The sequence below is a fragment of the Solea solea genome, chromosome 4 (genome assembly GCF_958295425.1).
Source record: "Solea solea chromosome 4, fSolSol10.1, whole genome shotgun sequence".
NCBI lineage: Eukaryota > Metazoa > Chordata > Actinopteri > Pleuronectiformes > Soleidae > Solea > Solea solea.
Window position 1 is genome coordinate 3592983 of NC_081137.1, and position 19950 is coordinate 3612932.

A 19950-nucleotide genomic window follows, 5' to 3' on the forward strand; every position below is an offset into this window, starting at 1 on the left:
TGTGTTATTTTATCCTGGTTAAATAACGACTAACGCTGGATGAAACTGTTTTGGAAAAGAAAGCCAAGCGAGATTATCCAATACTCCAGAGTATTATTGCTTTAATCTCAGTATAATTGTGTCTCTACTGTAAAGGCTTCCTTTCACAATGAAGAAGCACGCTGTGGTGTTGTGCCGTATTACACACGGAGATAAAAGAGGCTTATGTTATTTTAGGAAGATTACATGTAGCTATTCCAGAATAAAGCCATGAAACAAACACAAGAATCCCAGCACTTAAGAGAACACGTGGCCTATAACCCAACTAACCATGAGTGGAAAGGATAATAATACTTAACTTAACTATAATTACTCTCTTGAACACCTAACTCCATTATAGCTCCACTGAAGAATTTCAAAATAAAAAAAATGAAATGAGATAAAAAGCACATTGACAAAAATAGACGATTCATATTTAAAATATTTATTAATATCATCACAGACTACAAGTGAAAAAGGCATTGTGGGATCAGCAGCTCTGCAGAGGCGGCTACTACACGATTTATTCATACTGATTTTCACAATCACACACACACAATTCTCCTCCCGTCCACGTCTTTCCTTTCAAAGGACTGACATGTTTAAAAAAAAAAAAAAAAAAAAAGGCAGATAAGGCACATCTGTTCAACAGGATTCACAAAGAAGAGTCGCCACGTATTATTAGACCCGGTTCACAGATGCACTGACCTCGATGTTTGAAACAGAGCATTCTGCCTTTAATTATTATGCATAACAAGCACTCACGTGTATCTGATCTTCATCTAAGAGTGGATTTTTGTTTTGTTTTGAGAATCTGTTTCGGAAAAATTACAAAGTAATACAACATATACATTTAAAAAAAGCTAACGTAGTATTTGTTTACTGTGCAATACAAGTCTAGTGTGTTTTTTTTAAGCCTTGAATAAAGGCTTATGGTGCTGTGTTCACTGCTCGGCCACACATTCAGCTCATCAGCAGCCTCGTCACTACCCTGCAGAGTTGAGCAACAGGCTGCAACTCCTCCAGTCATTGACAGTGTTAAAAGTCTACACCATCAGTTTAACACACCCCTATATGAACCTTTTTTTCCAGAATGCCAGTTAGATTTAAAGGACCAGTGTGTAGGATTTAGTGGCATGAGAGAAATGAGAAAAATCCAAGTCCAACTGCTACTAATACTCCAACAGGCACTGAGCTGTGTGGTTTTGCAGAAACCGTAACGACAGCCGAGTTCTACTGTGGTGCTTTTCCATTATACAGTTCTAGCACAGCTCGGCTTGTTCCAAACAAGCTGAGCCGATACTAAAATAGTGATGTCAACAGACTGCCGGCCACTGATTGGTCAGAGAGTGTCGTCACTGGAAGAGTCATGAGCGCGACGCTCGACACAGGAATCAAACCGAACGATGCCGAACTGCAGATCAGTTAAAAAGACTTAAAAATCCCAAAAACATGCGTTAATCTCATTTCAAAAGAAGAGTCTGGTGTATTTCAACGAATCAATGTCAACCTCTGTTGTTAGCGTTACAATTATTTCTGCAGACAGAGCTTCGAGAGGACTGTGGCACATAAGCAGTTCCCTGGGCCAACGTGAGTCTGACTCAGGTCCGGCTGAAATCGCATAATCTGGGTGTCAATACAATAAAGTACCATTTCAGTCAGTTCAGCCAACATCTCTACATGTGCAGTATTTAAAAAGGTCAGTGTGATACAAAGGGGCTGCTCATTGTGAGGTAAACAACAACAACATCATCTAGCTACAGAGAGTAAATTGTTACATATGTACATATGTGCTGTGTTTATGTATATAAGTAATGTGCTTTTAAGGAACCCAAAGACGTTAAAAAATAAGTATATTTACTTGTGATGTCACGGTTAGCACTCTCGCCTTGCAGCGAGAAGACCCGGGTTCGAGCCCCGGTTGGAACAAGGGCCTTTCTGCATGGAGTTTGCATGTTCTCCCCGTGTGTGCGTGGGTTCTCTCCGGGTTCTCCGGCTTCCTCCCACAGTCCAAAAACATGCAATGTGGGGATAGGTAAATTGAACACTCCAAATTGACCATAGGAGTGAGTGTGAGAGTGAATGGTTGTTTGTCTCTATCTGTGTGTGGCCCTGCGATGGACTGGCGAACTGTCCAGGGTGTACCCCGCCTATCGCCCGATGTAGCTGAGATTGGCACAGCACCCCCCACGACCTTCTGACGGAGGATAAAGCGGTAGATGATGACTGACTGACTTGTGATGTCACAGGCTGCCACTTCTGCAGGTCATAGAAGATACTGCTAATATTTTTTTTTGTTTTTTTAGAAAAGGGAGCTTCTTCAAAATTAGACTTTCAAGTAGATTTTTTTTAAGCATGATTAGAAATGAACTCAAAAAGCTTTAATGTCTTGATATGGCAATGCTGTTGCAATGAGCACGTAGTCATCGTGTGACAGCCATGATCAATCCTTAAATGAATCCCTAACGAGTGCTTTTCTTGACATGTCAAAATCATGTTTATGTGCAAAACCAAAACCAGCTGATAAAAAAAGAGCCGAGTAAAAACTAAACCAATGTCTCATCCCCACAGTCCCAACAGTCTATCGTCCGCGGCGCTCGCAGTGGCAGCGCACGGCAGAAGGAGGTTTCATTTCGGACTTTACTTGACGGTGACTATCGTGGTGTTGTGAAGGGACTCCATGACGGCCGCCAGGCGACTGCACAGGTCGTGGGCCTGGTTCACGTGGACTTTAGGGGGGTCTTTGAGCACCACGGTCTCCGACGTGCCGTCCAGGACCCTGGGAAGCAACTCACCCAGCTTCACCTGCAGCGAGTCTGGACACAAAGGAAGCTTAGATTAAGTATTGTATGAGGTACTTCAACATTATAACATACAGCTGATTGTGCCTAACCTAATAAAATCTATTGTATGCAATATTAACAATGTCTTCACTGCTTTCTTTTGCCAAAAAAACCCGTATTATCTCTTTAGAAATGACCAAAACCTTTTGGTTAGTGAATTATCACTTAACATGCTGGTGTGGTCATAAACAGTCATACCCTCCATGTCTTGGCCCAGACAGCAGCACCAGTGGCTGCGGATGCTCTCCATGGCGTCCCGGTCGTCCTGGGACAAAGCCGAGTCGCGGCTCATCAGGTGGAGGCAGGGGATGACGGCGTCGTCCATGATGGCGACGCCCTCCTCCACTTTGCTCTCCTCGCCGCTGCCGAACAGCCGCGACGCGCTCTCGTTCAACGTCTGCGAGGAGGATGGAGAAAGGGAGCGATTGTGAAGTTTGCAGCACGGCGAACACTGAGGAATTACTCAAGTACTACTTGTCCTTGTACTAACTTGGTTACAGGTAAAGGACTTACGTTGCATCTTAATGCATGAAAAGCTGAAATTCCTCCTTAACTTGAAGTTTTTTTGGTGTCACTCAACAAAACGATCTCTTCATTGAGTTTGTGAAGGCTGCTTTCAATTTCATCTCCAAATAAATAAAGCTTTTTACTTATTTGATTCATATTCATTCATTTATCCCCATGTCTTTGCTTTTATTAACGTGTTTTTAACTTATATGTATTCACCTATTCATCTTGGCACTAAGGGGAGACTGCAGTTTTGTCTTCCATATCCAAAGATACATTTATTTTGTGATTTTGGTGTTTGCTATCCTTGAGTCAGCTTTACCGTTGCAACACAAATTAACTTAACAAGGCAGCAGCAGACCAGCGACTCTCAAATCCATGCAAACTCAATTATTTTCTTGGATTTTGGTGAAAAACCGGCAGGAAACTAAAGGTTGTTTTGCTTGTAAATAAGTAAGTAACAGTGAGATAGAGCAGCGAACATATTCTTAAGGCCTCTTGTTGAATAGCTCTGTGTTTTCACTGTGTTCTTGCCTCTCTCTCGTCAGCTGCGCTGGTGTTAAGGTAAATGTAAGACGGAGCCTCGGCCGTTTATCGTGGCTTGCAATAATGTGCTGTGGTTTCACACAGAGGTGTCTTGCAGAGTCGTCGTCGTCGTCTTACTCACAGTGAGACATTTCCTCCTGTAAACTGCAATCAGAGACTTGTCCACGCCGCGCTTCGCGCCGTTCTTCAGCAGGCTGGCGTTGGTCTCGTACGCGTGCGCCAGGTACGTCAGCGCCTCCTTCATTCTGCAGCACACACACACACACACACGGAAACAAAAGAAAACACAGAATACCACTTTTAAAAACCACAACACTGACATTTTTGATCCGACGATCTTCAGTAACAATGACAGAAAAGACTTTATTAACCTTTGAAATCAGTTCCCCTTCATATCTTTGTTTTTGTTTATTCCACTGAATGGATATGTAGAATAGAGCTCCACAAACTGTGGCTCAGTCGTCAAATTTAGCTTTTAAACTCATGTGAACTCAACTTTTCTAGATGGAGTTTGCATATTCTTCATGTGTGCTTGTGCATTTTCTTCCATGTGGAGGATAAAGCAGGAGACCATGAATGACTAAATGTTTCTTCGCCCAAGTGGTGCATGAGATTTCTGGTGATTATTTGACACCTACTTCCCGTGTTGGTAGTGCTCCAGCCCCGTGAGCAGGTAGACGAACACCGTCCTGAACAGCCTGTATTCATCGTGCCACTGCTGTGTGAGAGACACGGAGAAAAAAAACAATTCCTATTTTCTGTTTTTCCAGCTCCTGGTTTGTGTAATTTGAAGATCTCAAAAGAATAAAGCACTGATTGTTTGAGGTTTTACCAGATATTCATCCATGTCCATGTCTTCTGGCTTGATGAGGCGCAGCTTGGCACGGGCTTCCCTCATGATACTGATGCCCCTGCATTTACATAACGGACATATAAAGAGGCCAGAGGTTGAAAAACATACAACCACGTTGACTGCACATCCCTGCTCTCCACACTAGATGGCACACTAAGCCCACTGTAGTGCTTTCCTACGCCAGTATATTATATTATACACACTTTTTGAAGGTCTCCAAATGAATTTGCTTTATTATTTTCCCCCAGCCTTGTCCTTGAGTTGGAGCATAAAATTAAGTTGATTCATTAGTCAGGCATATGTCTTGGAAATGGCTGCTTTTTTAAAATAATATTAGATGTTACAGAAATGGCAGTGAAACGGTCAGAAACATTATATTATATTCTTTGCTATTATGATTCATGTAAGGTTTTAAATCTGTCATCTTAAAAAGGTGGGGGATCCAAATCAGAGGACAGTCCGCTCCAGTGTGATCATCTGATGCCACCTGGTGGGCAATAAGTGTGCCGCAGTGAAAGGCCACTGACAATGAGGGCTTGGTTTTACATTTACATTTTTTAATTAATAACTACAGGATCACCTCTCGTCGAAGCTCAGGTTGCGGTCCGTGAACTGCTCCAGCAGCGTCCTCTCGATGACGCGCTTGGGCGCCTCGTTCTGGAAGAAGTAGACGAGAGAGTGCTGCAGACGAGCGTCCTCCTGAGGCGTCGCCTCCTCCTCGGAGAGTTCATGCAGGCGACAATACTCCTCGTGGAAAGCCTGGCAGACACAGAGAGGGTGAGGGGGTAAGAATAAAGCCCTCAGTGAGGGAACACGTGTCGATAAAACACAGCAGATTTTAAAACCTAACTTTAAGCTTTAAATAAGTGTCTCTCAAAATTTCAAACGAGTGTCTCTTCATGTGAACAAACTGAATTTTCTCTTAAGCACAAGAGGCCAATTTGGAAAATCCTTTCTGTGTCTGTGTGTCGTCATTAACAATGTGAAGATTGTTCCACTCGTCTCGTTCTTGACATTGAGCTCCTTGCCCTCGGAACACAGTGGATTATAAAATGTCTGTCATTTATTAGAGCACATTTTTATCACTTATGATTAACGCTGAAAAAAAAATATGCAGCAGTTTATTCCGTGTCGGTAGAACAAGCTGCTCACAACCCCCCCCTCCCCACACACACACACACTTTAATCATGCAGTGATTTTGTGATAGCGGTGTTGGTGTCAAAGGTCACACCTTGATGAGGCCCGCCTCGGGGCCTTCGCTGTCAAAAATCTGTCGGGCCTTGGCTATGGCCAGAATCACACCCTGCATCGCTGGAGTCAGCATCATCTGGGGGAAAAGACGGAGCATCAGAAAGGAAAGAGGCAGAGGAGTGATTAAAACGTCAAATAGATTATTTATAACAACTAGTAGCAAAATCAGCTTAGTAATTCTGTTTGAACGCAGCCTATTGTAACATCACACCCTGGACTATGGGATAAAAACTTCCTTATTATGCACTGTCTATGTCTAATAAAGCAGCACATAAATGAATAAATAAAGACTGGATTATAAATGTGATTCTTTAGAATTTGAACGATATAGTCAGTTCTGTTTTTGTATAATTTGGGTGAATCAAGTTATAGTAACAACTAACAATGTCCCCAAAGCGAGGATGACCACTCTTGCAGTCCTTCATTTATTCCTTCAAAACACTAACCTGTGTGGTTCATGGGTTGAGCTGGTCATTAACTTTATCTTGGTGTCCTCAACGTTAGTGTTTGACACTTTGAAAAACATAAGCTCAAGTGAAAAACAGTTACTGCGCAATGCACTCACCTCTTCGTTGTATCCATCAGCATCCGCTCTCACCATGATCCTGCCCACGTTGGGGATCTCCACTTCCGAGACCTCGTTCTCGGTCCGTCGTGGTCTCGCTGGGACTTCCTGCTGCTGCTGCTGCTGCTGCGCCTCCTCCCCCTCGCCCTCCTGCTCAGCCTCACGCTCAGGATTTTCTCTCGGAGCCTCCGGCTCTCCTTCTGTTTTTTCCGAGCTGCAGCCCGTCGCCTCAGCGTCTCCTTTATCCTCGTGGAGGTCAGACGACTCCTGGCTGCTAAGCTCTGCTTCGGGATCAGGCGTCTGCCAGAGAAACAAAAATATTAAATGACTCAATATCACGCCGAAATCAATAAATCCATACATTTTAATGAAGTGGTTTCTAGTCACAAGCTTAACTTTGTTACCGAGTGATATAATGTAAAAGTAATTGGTCAATATTGACGAGTAATGTCAGATGATTAAATATTGATTTTGGCTCCTGAGTGAAAGTTGAGGAAAGCAGCCGTGTGTGACGTTAAACTTATTTATGGAGAGAAAACAAACTTTTTTTTTAAGCAGATTTAAAAATCAAAACATTCAAAGTCATTAAGAGTTTATCTCTGCACAACGCTTATATGATAAACTTTTAAGTTGAAAGAGATCATTTACTGATAAGGATTGAACCACATTCAAGCTTAAAAAAAAGGAAAGTAAAAAAAATACTTGGTAAGTCTCTGAACAAACCACAGAGGATAAAACAAATTAGTGGAAGGCAGTAATTACTCCCGACCTCGCCTGTATCTGTACATCGCTCTTCCCTCGTCCTGACATTTCCGTCACTATGCTAAGTGGTGAAATGGGACCCTTGACCCACATGTACACACTTTATTTTTGTGGCCAAGAATTTCTGACCCATATTCAGCAGCGGGGGAGGGAACAGATGGGTGGGGGTGGGGGGGCGTCAGGGTTCCCACGGACGTGCCCACCTGACTCTCCTGCGTCTCCTTCTCGGCTGGAGCGGAGCTCTGATTCGACGCCGTGGTGTCGGTGACTGCTGCTGCACTGCCGCTGTCGTCTGGCTGGCAGCCATCGCTCTGTGACGGCGGCGGCGGCGGCGTTAACTCTGATTCCTCTGGGGTCAAAACCAGAGAGTGAATAAATGCAGGCGTTTAAAGTGGAAGATGACTTTGAAGATAAGATAAGAGAAGTCCTTTATGAGTCTAACAATGAGGAGAATGTACTGTGTTGGCAGCAAAGGCGGTCAAGGTGAAGGCAATAAAACATTCATTTTAACATCTAGGAATGTACAATATGAAAAAATACTGATATGAATAAAGATAATTGCTGAATATACTGTGTCATTTCTACTTTCGGCTTCTGCCACTGGGGGTCACCACAGCTTGTACGGTGATGTGCATAATGCCCATCCCCCCATTTATCCAGGCTTGGGACTGGCACTAGGATGTGTGGGAAGCAATGGGGGTCAGGTACCCCCACACCCTTGACCTGTTGAGATGGCTGCTCCAGCTTAATACAATGTTTAGTTATTAAAAAGATATTTTAAAATGTGTCATCTCCCCCAACATGTAAAACTTAGTCATTGTAATACTGTTTAGCTACATCTATGTTTTATCAGGTCAATAAAGGTAGATTAAGCCATCATTGTGACATGTTGCAAACAAATGAAATTTTCCTCCTCAACTCTTTTGACATGTGGGATCATAGGTGTTATTGTTTTATTTACAATTGCAAAAGTGCTGCAATGTGGACTACGACGATTCTGCATCCACGCAGTGACAACATACTGTATCATAACTGATGCACATCAAACATTTCAATTGTGAAATCTACTTGATCTGCTTCTGTATATGTTGTGTTACAATTTAAGGATGAAAGGATTAACTACTGATTAATTATTTGAAAAACAACACACAACCCCTCTCCTGATTCTCCTTCATTCACCTCTACAGACTGGAGCTGAAACGATGAATCGATTATTAAATTAATCGACAACTATTTTGAAATCGATAATCGGTTTGAAGTCTTTTTCATGATTAAAACAAGGTTTCTGATTGTTTAAGCTTCTTAAATGTGAATATTTTCTTCATTTCTTTGCTCTGGATAACAAAGAAATCATTAAAAGTGAATCATTTCCAGGTTCGATGAACACCGATCCAATTTTTTTAAGACTTTCTGATATTTTATGGACCAAACAATTAATCTATTAATCGAGAATATAATCGACAGATTAATTGATTATGAAAATAATCGTTAGTTGCAGCTCTACTACAGACCTTCAGGCTTCTCTTCCGGTTCTGGCTCCGGATCCTTCTCCACTTCTGGATCTGGTTGTGGTTCTGAAGCAGCTCCCTGGTCCAGCTCTTCACTGCTGGGTCCTGACTGAGGTGCTGGCTCAACAGGTTGTTGCTCTGCACTGTCGGGTCCAGGATCAGGCGACTCTGCAGAAGCAGCAGCAGCAGCAGCAGCGGACTCCTCCTGTGGCGTTGCCGTCTGACAGAACTGCTCTTCCCATTCACTGAGCTCCTGCTGGAACCAGCGGTTATCTTCATGGACGAAGCGTTTGAGGACGGGCGGCAGGGAGTCCATGCCATGCAGCACCTGGCCTGTCTCGTCATCGGTGTCTTCTGGGGAGAAATGAATGAGAGTTCTATGATTTCCACTTTCCACATGTTTTTATTGTCTGGTTTCCTTTGCAGTTCTATTACAATAAACCGAGATCTTTGGTTTTTGGACCAAAAGACTGATTAATTGATCAAGAAACGAATCATTAGTTGCAGCTCTTGTGTTAATGCACTAAAAAACAGACTGTTTCTGGTCAGTGCCTCGGCACGGCACGGCACGGCACGGCACGGCACAGTATAGGTTGGTTTTCCACTACTAAAATAGTACCTTGTCAACTTGGGCAGAGTCAACACTGCACGGTGACTTCGTTTTACACACGACACACACAAACAAGTGACGAGTGACTTGTACAGCAGTTGTTTTCAGTGGAACTGAATCATTAGAATCAGTTAATTAAAACTATTTGTAAAAAGTACCTGCTACCAGATACTATGCCAGTGGAAACGCTACTTAAGTCGAGTCGGTGCAAACACGCTATTGGTTTAGTATTAATGATTTCTGATGTGTCTTCGGATATCTGCGTGTGTCCATACAGTACACGTAGTTCTTGTACATCACACACACGCGCGCGTACCTGTGATGAGGTAGGGCAGCCGGTCGTCGATGTACATCAGGCAGTAGGCGCTGGCGTTGGTCATGCCGCCGAACGAGTCCCGCTCCAGCTCCTCCCACGCCGACTCGGTGATGCAGATGTCGTTGTACTTCATCCAGCGCTGGTTGCCGTGGTCGTAGATGTAGGCCCAGTAGTGGCCCGCCGACGCCTGGCCTTCGTGCACGAGCACAGCGTGGAGTCTGTAGGGAACCTGTTACGGGATTGCACAACGGCATATCAGAGTTAGGAGCTTCATTGTCCCTCAAGGGGAAAGTTGTGTTGCTGTTAGCTGTATTTTAAAAAAAAGCAATAAAACCCCTTCGATATATATATATATATATATATATATGTATGTAACATAAATAATTCACATCGGCCCAGCACAGTTTTAAAAGAACTGCCAATGAAGTGCAACAGAAATCAAAAGCATTGATTGCACACAGAATAAAAGGAACATTTTGATATTTTTGGTGTTGACTCTGTGGAGCCTGCATCTCCTGAACTAAATCATCCAGAAAGCTGTGTTAGAATATCGAAAGGTCACGAGGTCGAGTTCCGTGAAGTAAAGACTGCGATTGAATCGCTGAATTTGAAGTCTTACCTGGCAGAGACTGTTGTCCGCGTAGATGCCCTCCAGTTTCTGCGAGAGCCTGTCGATGTTGGCCTTCAGCTCTGAGAATGAATAAAGTAGAGTAGCACTTTTTTCTCTTCCTTTCACTCATGTTTCCCCCCATTAGGGAAAAGTTTTGGATTCAACTTGACATTTCACATTTATTGTTATCTGTTCCCTGGGACAAACCTGGGTCACAATCAGCTGACAGATATAAAGAGAGACATTAAGCTCTATTTTAGTGAAGGTGCATTTTCCTAAGGCACTTTAGAGGCTCTTTCCTGGAACACTTATTTATATTTATATTTACATAGCAGGTATTTTTATTCCAGGTTGTTCGGTGAAACAAAGTGCAGTAAAAGGAAGTGCCTTGGGCAAACCTGGGGTTTACCGTTATTTCACAGTCATGATAAATATGTCATGACGCTCCATCTGCTCTTATCAGTTTGTAATTGGTTTGTTGTTGCATACGAACGCCCCCATCGATAGATCAAACGACGTGTTAAGTGTGCCATTTGTGGCCCACGCGACTCCGCCGTTAGCGTACCGCTTATGTCGCTCTCCACTTCCGTCCTCCAGCGCTGCAGGCAGGTCTTCACAAAGTGCAGCTCCTCGTCGGTGACGCTGTGCGGCGCCGGGTGCGGCGAGCAGTCCACCGGGTGTCTGCACTGCGTGAAGGGCTTGTATATCGGCGTCCGCTGGCAACTGGAAACACCGGAAAGCAGGCCGTCAGGTGAGTCTGTGTCCGCTGGTTCACTGAGGGCAAAAAAAACAGTGTTTAAATAAGTCTGTCTGTTGGTTTATTTTTGCTGCAGGCAGGTGATATTTGGAGGGAGAAGGCGAGGACGCAAGGGAAGGAGAGAAAGAAGGCAGTGAAGCAACATTACAGAGGAAAACTGATGAAAAACATCAAGATTTAGTGTATTTTTACACCATTAAAGAGTAATTCTGGACTTTAGGGCTGCAGAAATAAGACTAGAAGGTTCTTTCCTCCTTTGATGAGCACGGAAATCCCAGTGGGGATTATCGTTGACCAGCTCTGTTATTAAAAGCTGTTGAAGAAATGAACTGCAAAGGCCAAAGTACATAATATATCCCGGGCAAAGATCTAGAAAGATCCAGAAACACCAGGTTGGTTGATCTCAGTGTTCTGGATGGATTACGGCTGCATCATAACTCACTTTCATATGAATTAGACTCATTATCAGACCAATCATAATATGAGGATGGGGTTTCCACCATATTCATAATAAGAGAGGTTTTTACTCCACCTGCTGGAGACGGGTTCACTTAGAGGGTGGTTTGCAGGAGTCGGTGAAGATGCCGCGAGTCTCAGATCTTCAGCTGGGGATAGATTCGTGGGCTTGGTGGTCGCAAACTCCAACACAAACTGCAACATGTCCGCCAGAGGATACTTGCTCGGTCCCGAGCCGTAGTTTTTGTAGCTGTAAATAAAGACGTGAGATAATTAGACAAAACTCATCTGATGTTTTTAAAATCAGAGTGAATCGGTGACCTACCACTCAAATTTCTGCTGAAGGACTGCCAGTTGCTCCTTAAGTCTTTTCACTTCACTTCTTCTCTCATTGGTCTGCTTTATGTTTTTATGAAGATATCTGTGCGAGAAAAAGCTCAGTGGTTTGAGAGAATCCTGGACACTTTAATCGTGTCATCTGTACAAAGCTGACCTGTCCATGTAAATGATCTGCGGGAACTCCAGCTTCTTGTGGATCTTCTCCGGACGACCGAGCTGGGTGTTGAACTCAAACCTCGACAGCTCGAACGTCAGGACTGGCGGTAACTTTTTGAACCATCTCTGCGCCCGAGAGAGAAAAAAAACATAAACGACTCAGCACGGCGTCAAACTGCACAAACACTCAACAGCGAATGGGTCGAAGAATCTGTTCACCTCACGACCGGATGTGACACCGTGATCCGAATGGACAGACTCGATCTCCTTCTCGACCATCGCTCCTTCGAGACATTCATCCAGGTTGTTGAAGCCGTTGACTTGAAGTGGATACTGGCCAAACTGCTCCGTGTTGCAAAACGTGTTACCTGAACAGAAACGCGCACGTGTATGAGAGCAACTACAAGCAGAGTTCGTTGACGAGCACGACGCAATTGTACCTTCATGTCTTCTCTCTGTCACAAACGTGCCATAGAAGAGCTGCACCATGGGGTTTTTCTGTTTGTCTTCCGCGTTACTAAAAAAGGGAAACATGACGTCATTGAGCAAACAGACGTTCCAATGAAGAAGAAAAGGAGGAATAAGCCATGAATGACATGTGACGTACTTTCCACTGGCAGCCAACTGAAATGCATCTTCGAGCCAGTCGAGCAGTTTGTGGGAAAACTCGCTGACATCCTGAAATGAAGACGAAAGGAACTGAAGGTCTGAGAGGCCAAAAGCCAACTTTGTTAGAATATGTTGACAGTAATGCATCAGCGATCGTCTTTTTACTCCACAGTCACGTCGCGTATTGCTTCATCACACTTCAAACAGTATAGCTGACGGAAAACAAAAGTCTTGGCCCAGACATAAACAGGAAGCTCCAAAATATTGATCTTTGAAATCTGAAGAGATATCACTGCCAGACACTGACTCGAGGGTTACTGAGAGATTATGTGAGAGTAAAAAGGTAATAAAGTGACTGTGTGCTGTACCTGCTGGGCCTCATTGGTCCTGAAGGCTTCTCTCAGTAACTCCACGGCAGCAGAGGGATCTACAAACCTGCGGGTGGAGCCCACCATGAGGGCAAAGAGGCAGCGCAGCTCCTGCATGAAAGCGATGTTCCTTTTGTCCTGTTAAGACAGACCCAGAGTCAAACTCCACCCACTGTTTGTGTTGTGTTTAGATGAATACACAACATTACCTTTTTTTTTTTGGGAGAAACCTAACCAGAAATGAGGAATAACGTGACATTGACAGGAGTTTACTCACTGAGTGGCTCTTACACTTCTCCAGCAGTCGCTCAGTCAGGTGGTAGTTGAGCACCAGCCTCCTGAACACAGGCAGGTGGAACAATGACTGCAACAAAAAACATGAGCATTAAAAACATACTTTCAAATTTTTCAGCTTCTTCAATGTGAATATTTTCCGGTTTCTTTTCTCCACAATCAAAGAAATCATTAAAACTGACTCGTTTGTGGACACAACGTGAAACATTTGAGAACGTCATCCTTTCCAGGTTTGGTCAACAGTGATCCACATTTTATGAACCAAACAAGTACTCCTCAAACTGAATGTAAAATAAATAAAAATCTTGTAGAGGAAACAGTGGATTTTCCCCTCACTTTGAAACAAAACTTTTACCCAATTTCCATTCAGGGATTAATAAAGAATTCTGATTGGGAGAACATGTTGGCCCTTGATTAGTGTAATTCTCAGTGAATTACAAGATTATTTGACTAAGATATTAAAAAAAAAAACAACTGTAAATACTGATGACATCCAATTATATATCAGTTCAATGAGTTTCTCTTGCCTTTGAAGCTTTTTTCATAATTAAAACAAGTTTTCTGATCATTTCCGCTTCTTACATGTGAATATTTTCTTCATTTCTTTGCTCCGGTAAAACAAAGAAAGCATTAAAAGTAAATAATTTGAGACATTTGAGACATCTGAGAACATCATCATTTCCAGGTTTGACAAACACTGATCAACAACTGACATTTAATGGACCAAACGTTTAGTTGCAGCTCTACTTGAATATCTAGTAGTAATAGAGACACGTTTTGTTTTGGTAGGCTCCAAAAACACACTGCTTCCAGTTTCCAAATGTAGTTTTTTACTTTATTTTATTTCATGTATAAACTGTAAACTCACATACTAAGCCACTGTTTTCCATGATAAACTAAATGCATTAACACCTGTCAGTAAGTCTTATGTGTCATGTTTACTGGCGACTGGCGCTTCTGAGCACTTATGAATATAATGATTTATTTTTCCTTTGAGTGGGAAATTCAATTACGGCTTATCTCAGTGTTACTGTAATTTATACCACAAAGGATAGTCGAGGGATAATGAACTGACAATCCAATCATGTGGTCACTGAGCCTAAATCTGATAGCATAATTACTTTTTTTTTTTTTTTTAAGTAAAGTCTATGTTATCAAGAGCCGGGGCTCGGTTGAATCAGTCATTTGAGTTGTAAATAAACAAAAGAAAACACGGAGGGTATGAGACGAACGACATTTGTATTCAAACAACGACTCTTCATTTTCTCACTCGTGTTTCCAGAAAATGACCCCCATCCTTGGGGGTTAAATCCAAAGCAGAAGCACATTTGAGTTCAACAGAGACAAATAACCATTGTCTTTGTTGGAGACCATTTCGGGCTCACACCAGGAAGTGACCACTCGCTCCATCATCACATCAGCCACACATTCTGAAGCTCCGGTTTCTGCCGAGCCACCTGATAGGCCTCACTAAATTCAGCCTGGAATGGACTTTTAATAGAGTTAGCAGCTCAGGAAAAAAAGACAAAACTACCTACAACAGGAAGATGCCCTCACATATTTGTTTTTATCTTCTTATTACGTTTAATTTTATTAGAGTTGATGAGAAAGGCTGAGATTTTAGACGAGATCTCGTTATAACCGCAGCGCTTGTGCCGCCACTTTGAAACCACACTGGATACAGGAACTCACGGGGATATCATTTATTGGAGCGATGCCCGTGAAAGAAAATAGAAGACTAAATATATAAACCATGCATATGCTAATTTTACAGGGAAGGAAAAACAACTAGGACATAGCAATGAGTGAAACATGAAGAGTGACTGTTGCTACCTGGGTAAAATGTTTATTTATTGATCTAAGTAATCAAAGATGTTAAGGTTATTGATTCTGTTTGTATGTTTGGTTGCATTGTGACTGAAAAATGACAATAAATTATCTCAAGGCACTTTATATATCTGTATTTAGTAAATTCCATTTATATTTAAATTCATGTTTTATGCCATAGAAAACCCCCCGTCGGTCGACCGCTCTCCAGAATCCTGCCGTGTTTTATTCATAGCTCAGCAGACCCTGCATGTTCTCACCTGTATGACGGCGCTGAACCAGCAGGTGTTGCCCACGTTGCGGATGCCCACAGGCCACTCGCCCTGGCGTACCCAGTCCGAGGGGCTGCACATGTCGCTCTGGGCTTCGCATCGCTTCCTCTTCATTCTCGCTGCGCTCTCCTCGGCACTGGCCTCCAGAGCCCTGCAGAACATCATCATAATCGTCCGTCAGCAGCAGCTTAAATTAACAAAGAGATAGTAAAGTAAAAAAAAGCACAGTTTCCTGTACCTGTGAAATTCTCTCTCCTCCTCCTGGGCGTTATGGGACTCCTGCAGGCTGAGTTCGATGGCGGTCTGCAGTTCATCTTTAGGAATCCCTGAAGAATTACACAACAATATAACATATTGTGAATAATATGACACATATTCTTATTGTATAGCTCTTTTTGGAGACCTCACTTATTTATTTAAATAGACAACCGACTGTCAGATTTGAAAGGTAACATTTGAGCTTGTGTATATTCCGTATCACTCTTATCCACCCTGTGCCTTTATGTTGTTGTTTTGATGTTTATCTTAACAATCAGACGAAAAACAAGGAACAAGTAACTAAACACACAGGTAAAGCCACTACAGATGGATTAATATTGCACTGCATGTCGTAAACGATGCAAAATTGCACGCACTTTTGTGGGCAATTGTGGGCAAAGTGGCTCTTTTACTGAGAAAAGAGCCATTTTTTCCAAAGGAAATTGGAAATTCCCAAAGAAAATTGGAAATGGTAATAACATTTTTCTCTACTTTAACCAACAAAACCAAAACTGTGAACAAGACACTGTAATATAAACCACTTTATGTGTCCAGGTGTCAGAAATGCCTAAACACAGAAAGTCACAACCATTTATTTGATTATTGGAAACTGTGAAAAGCAATGATTGCTAACATATCTAAGTCTTCTTGAAATCACCAGTTGCTGGTGTAATTATACATAATATGACTTATTAACAAGACCTTTTCCAGACTCTTCCAGTACCTTTCTGGCCCTCCCAGGCCTCTCCAGGGTTCCCTGACTCCTGAGGTTCTCCAGGATCCTGAAGCTCTGCGGGCTGTGCTGTTAGCAGTCCAACTGCATGTCCAACATCACCCTGACTGGCCTTAAAAGACAGGAGACGAGGACATGACAATGATTCCTGTCCATCCAACTATTAGGATGTGACAGAGCTGTGATGATGTCAGACTTACTGGGCGCTCTCTTGTGTGTCCGTGTGTGTGTGTGTGTGTGTGTGTGTGTGTTTTAAAACGAGGTGAGGTCGGGCACATTGTCCACCACCGACCAGCAAAAACCTGGTCTTAAGTCAATGGTGTAGTATCTTCATGCTTATTGAACCGATGCAATTCCTTATCCTGTGCCGGATAAGGGAGTTGTTGACGGGACAGGGACTTGCCCTGCCGTGGGATTTAAACCAGAGACCCTCTAGTTACAAGCCCAATTCATTTCCTAGTTGACATAATCTGTTTCCATACCTTCACCTCACACACGAGCAGCTCATTCAATCTCATGCAGATGCACTGTAGAGCACTGATTGAATCTCAGCTGCTGGCATTTACACAGGTGTGCTGGATGAGGAGGTGAGGGACGTTTGTGCAGGTGAGGGATGGCCGAGGGATGAAGAAGGTGGAATAGAAGCAGGACGCAAGAGCACCAATAGCGAAGGAGGGATGGCACACAGGAATCTGCATAATAAGAGTATATGCCGACACAGTAACACACACACAGAAGAGGAGTGTAACAACTAGGGGCCATGACACCAGGCACTATCGATCTTTTAAAGAGGGCCAACTACCATTAGTCAGTTAGTTTCCAATAGCAGGGACTGTTAGGCTGCATTTACACTATTTGCTCCAAGTGACCCAATTCTGATCTGTATCCATCCTCACTTGTACATGGAAATAAATCAGATATTTGCCATCTAAGTGGACGGATCAGATATTCCCCCCCGTCAATGTGACTCGTACGACCTCAAAAATGTGACAGTGACCACGTGGACATTATCAATGATGACATGATTCTGTCTCGACCGCTTAACCCTTTCCAGCTCAGTATCCAAGCCCAATCTGCGGGTTTTCTCCCCAAGTGTAAACCAGTATAAATACAGATTTCAGATATAGGTCATCAAAAACAAAACGGAAGGGTTTTCAAGGTCTTACAGTCAAGGCTCTGTAGAGGATCTGTGGGTCCTGGATGCCAGTGATCTCCCTCAGCTGGTTGATCAGCATTTCGCTCTGCTGAGAGAAAGGTTTGGACACGGGGGAGGGGGGGAGGGAGGGGGGAAACAAGCTTGAGTTGAAAGATGTCAAAGTCTTACAAATCCCCTCCCACTGCCTCTCTGTGTAGTATTTAAATTCTCGTCCATCCTTTAATGTCAATGATCTGAGACCCATGTGAAAGCAGGACTGGCACAACACGGAGTGTATATATATATGGAGCTGAAGGACAAATTCCAAAATGCCAAGCTGCTGAGGTTCACATAGTTGTGTCAGGACAATGCAGCTTGTAACACTGAGCACAATTAAGTGGCCTATACTTGATTTAGTACATTTAGTAGATGACTAATACCTGCGTCATGCCTGTACTTCATGCGTCAGACGTAAATATAAGCAACCAGGGACGTCTACAAAAGCCTCCATACCCACACTGCTCGACCCTGATGACTTCTGGTTTTCACACAGATCAAACAAACACGACAAATAAACGTTGGTGAGCTTTAAAGGTGCTGGTAATTGGATAATGTTGCCCTCGGACCGAGCCAAGGTCTCATTTCCAGTCCATGTGCCAAGTGAAGTTCGTCGACTAGCAATGTTTGATTATTCCTTTAAGGCAGTATTTTATAGATTTGACTGATGTTTGATGACCACTATATCATGTTTACATGTTGATATCGCTCTTGTTTTGTTTACAATTCATCTACTTGGACGACACAGGAAACGGAAATATGAATATACTGTGCGTGCAACTAGTCATGATGCAAGTTAATCACCAAAACCACAGCTTGGGTTCGATGTTAAACAAGTGCATCATTTCTGGTCCTGACAGCATGAAATAAATGATTTTTAGCATATTTCGGGGACAGAAAACTAACCAAAACACGTATTAATGCTTGGTCATGACTTGTCCCCAAATGTAAACTCTCACCGGTCGTCATGTGTTTCAACCTCACAGACACAAGAAAGAAATAACATGAGTCTGCTGAGTGAGATCTGCTATATAAAGCCTGCTATACCCAACAGCAGGTGGACCTCTCTCTCTCTCTCTCTGTGTGTGTGTGTGTGTGTCACACTCTCTCACACACACACACACACACACACACAGACCATACCAGACTTATATGGAGTCTGAGGTCTATCTGAGACCCTCTTGGTGAGCCTCTATTTTAGGCCGCTGACATGGATAGCACAGGCTTCTGTTTATCATTCCACTCACCATGCCACCAGTCCTGAGTGACAAAGGCACTGGGTGTCTCTCTGTCTCTCTCTGACACACACACTCACAGACACACATCCTATGTCAATAGCAAACGGAAAAACAGATGCAGGCATACATTATTTTTTGACACACATCATGACTACTGTGAACCCTGACCCTTTGTTCATGACATAACTAAAAATATGACTTCATGTATGTGGCTAGCTGGGATTAGAAAGGCCTTTTAATAAAGCAGCAGCCTGGTTGAATGGACACTGAGCTAAAAAAAAAAAAAGCTAGTCTAGAAACTTCCACATAAATTCTAAAGGCCTGAAGATACACATGGGAATAGATTACTGATGTTTTTTTTTTAAGGTGGTAGTCTAGACTAAGAAAGACATTATAATGGCTGTGTATGGAGATGGAAATATGTGATTACATCTACTGTGACATTTCCAGTGTGTCAAGCATTTGCTTCCAAAGTTATCTACTTAAAAACAACAAGTAGGTTACAAGCTAAGTGAAAACTGCCAACAACCACGTTGGTGGGAAGATTAAGTTTGAATTTTGGTTAAAAAAAGAAAACTAAAGCAGTTTGATGGAGTTTATGTATGCCGAATTTGAAAGTGCTTCATACAAATTAAGAAGTTGTTGTTGTTTTTTTAGTAAAAGCCTGTTCAAAAGGAGAAAAGAATGAAGCTAACGTTAAAATGAGATTTCTCAGGCAGATTCAGTGGTTTGGGATTCTGTCCACACAACAGCGGTGGGGGTTAGTGTTAACGTTAGTTCCTCAGTCATTCCGAAGCAAACATGCCACTTGTTACGTTAATAACGGCTCCACATCATCCTCTGCGCTCACCGAGTTCGTCGAGTTTTCTCCATTTTCGCTCTGTTCGTTTGTCATTGCAGATGGAAACCCGGATTTCCGTCCTGATTTGTTTTGTTTTTTCCCCTCAACGTCCGAAATGCTGTCAGCGCCGATCCCGAGTCAGAGCAGCTCCATCTGTCAAGAGCCGCGAGCCCACACAGCCGGGGCCAGCTGCGCGCGCTCACCTGTCAGGGCACGCGCG

At 43.0% G+C, this 19950-nt stretch overlaps 1 protein-coding gene across 5 annotated transcripts; it reads right to left on the reverse strand.

Moving 5' to 3' along the window:
* Positions 1-2257: 2257 nt before the first annotated feature.
* On the reverse strand, positions 2258-19924 carry usp28 (ubiquitin specific peptidase 28). 5 transcript variants are annotated; one of them, XM_058627704.1, is made up of 26 exons: positions 19740-19924; positions 17626-17700; positions 16451-16571; positions 15707-15794; positions 15457-15619; positions 13353-13439; positions 13076-13213; positions 12706-12776; positions 12539-12615; positions 12318-12466; positions 12097-12224; positions 11929-12024; positions 11680-11853; positions 10956-11164; positions 10400-10470; positions 9781-10009; positions 8858-9208; positions 7550-7695; positions 6585-6884; positions 6000-6095; positions 5348-5526; positions 4747-4825; positions 4553-4632; positions 4036-4159; positions 3060-3258; positions 2258-2834 (listed from the first exon to the last, which is right to left on the reverse strand). In XM_058627704.1, the coding sequence occupies exons 1-26, from the start codon at positions 19782-19784 to the stop codon at positions 2659-2661; spliced, it is 3651 nt and encodes a 1216-aa protein (XP_058483687.1). In that variant the 5' UTR covers positions 19785-19924; the 3' UTR covers positions 2258-2658. The 5 variants fall into 5 exon arrangements, with proteins under 5 accessions (XP_058483687.1, XP_058483688.1, XP_058483686.1 ...); XM_058627705.1 differs by having other exon boundaries at positions 8858-9205; positions 17626-17703; XM_058627703.1 differs by having other exon boundaries at positions 17626-17703.
* Positions 19925-19950: the final 26 nt, after the last annotated feature.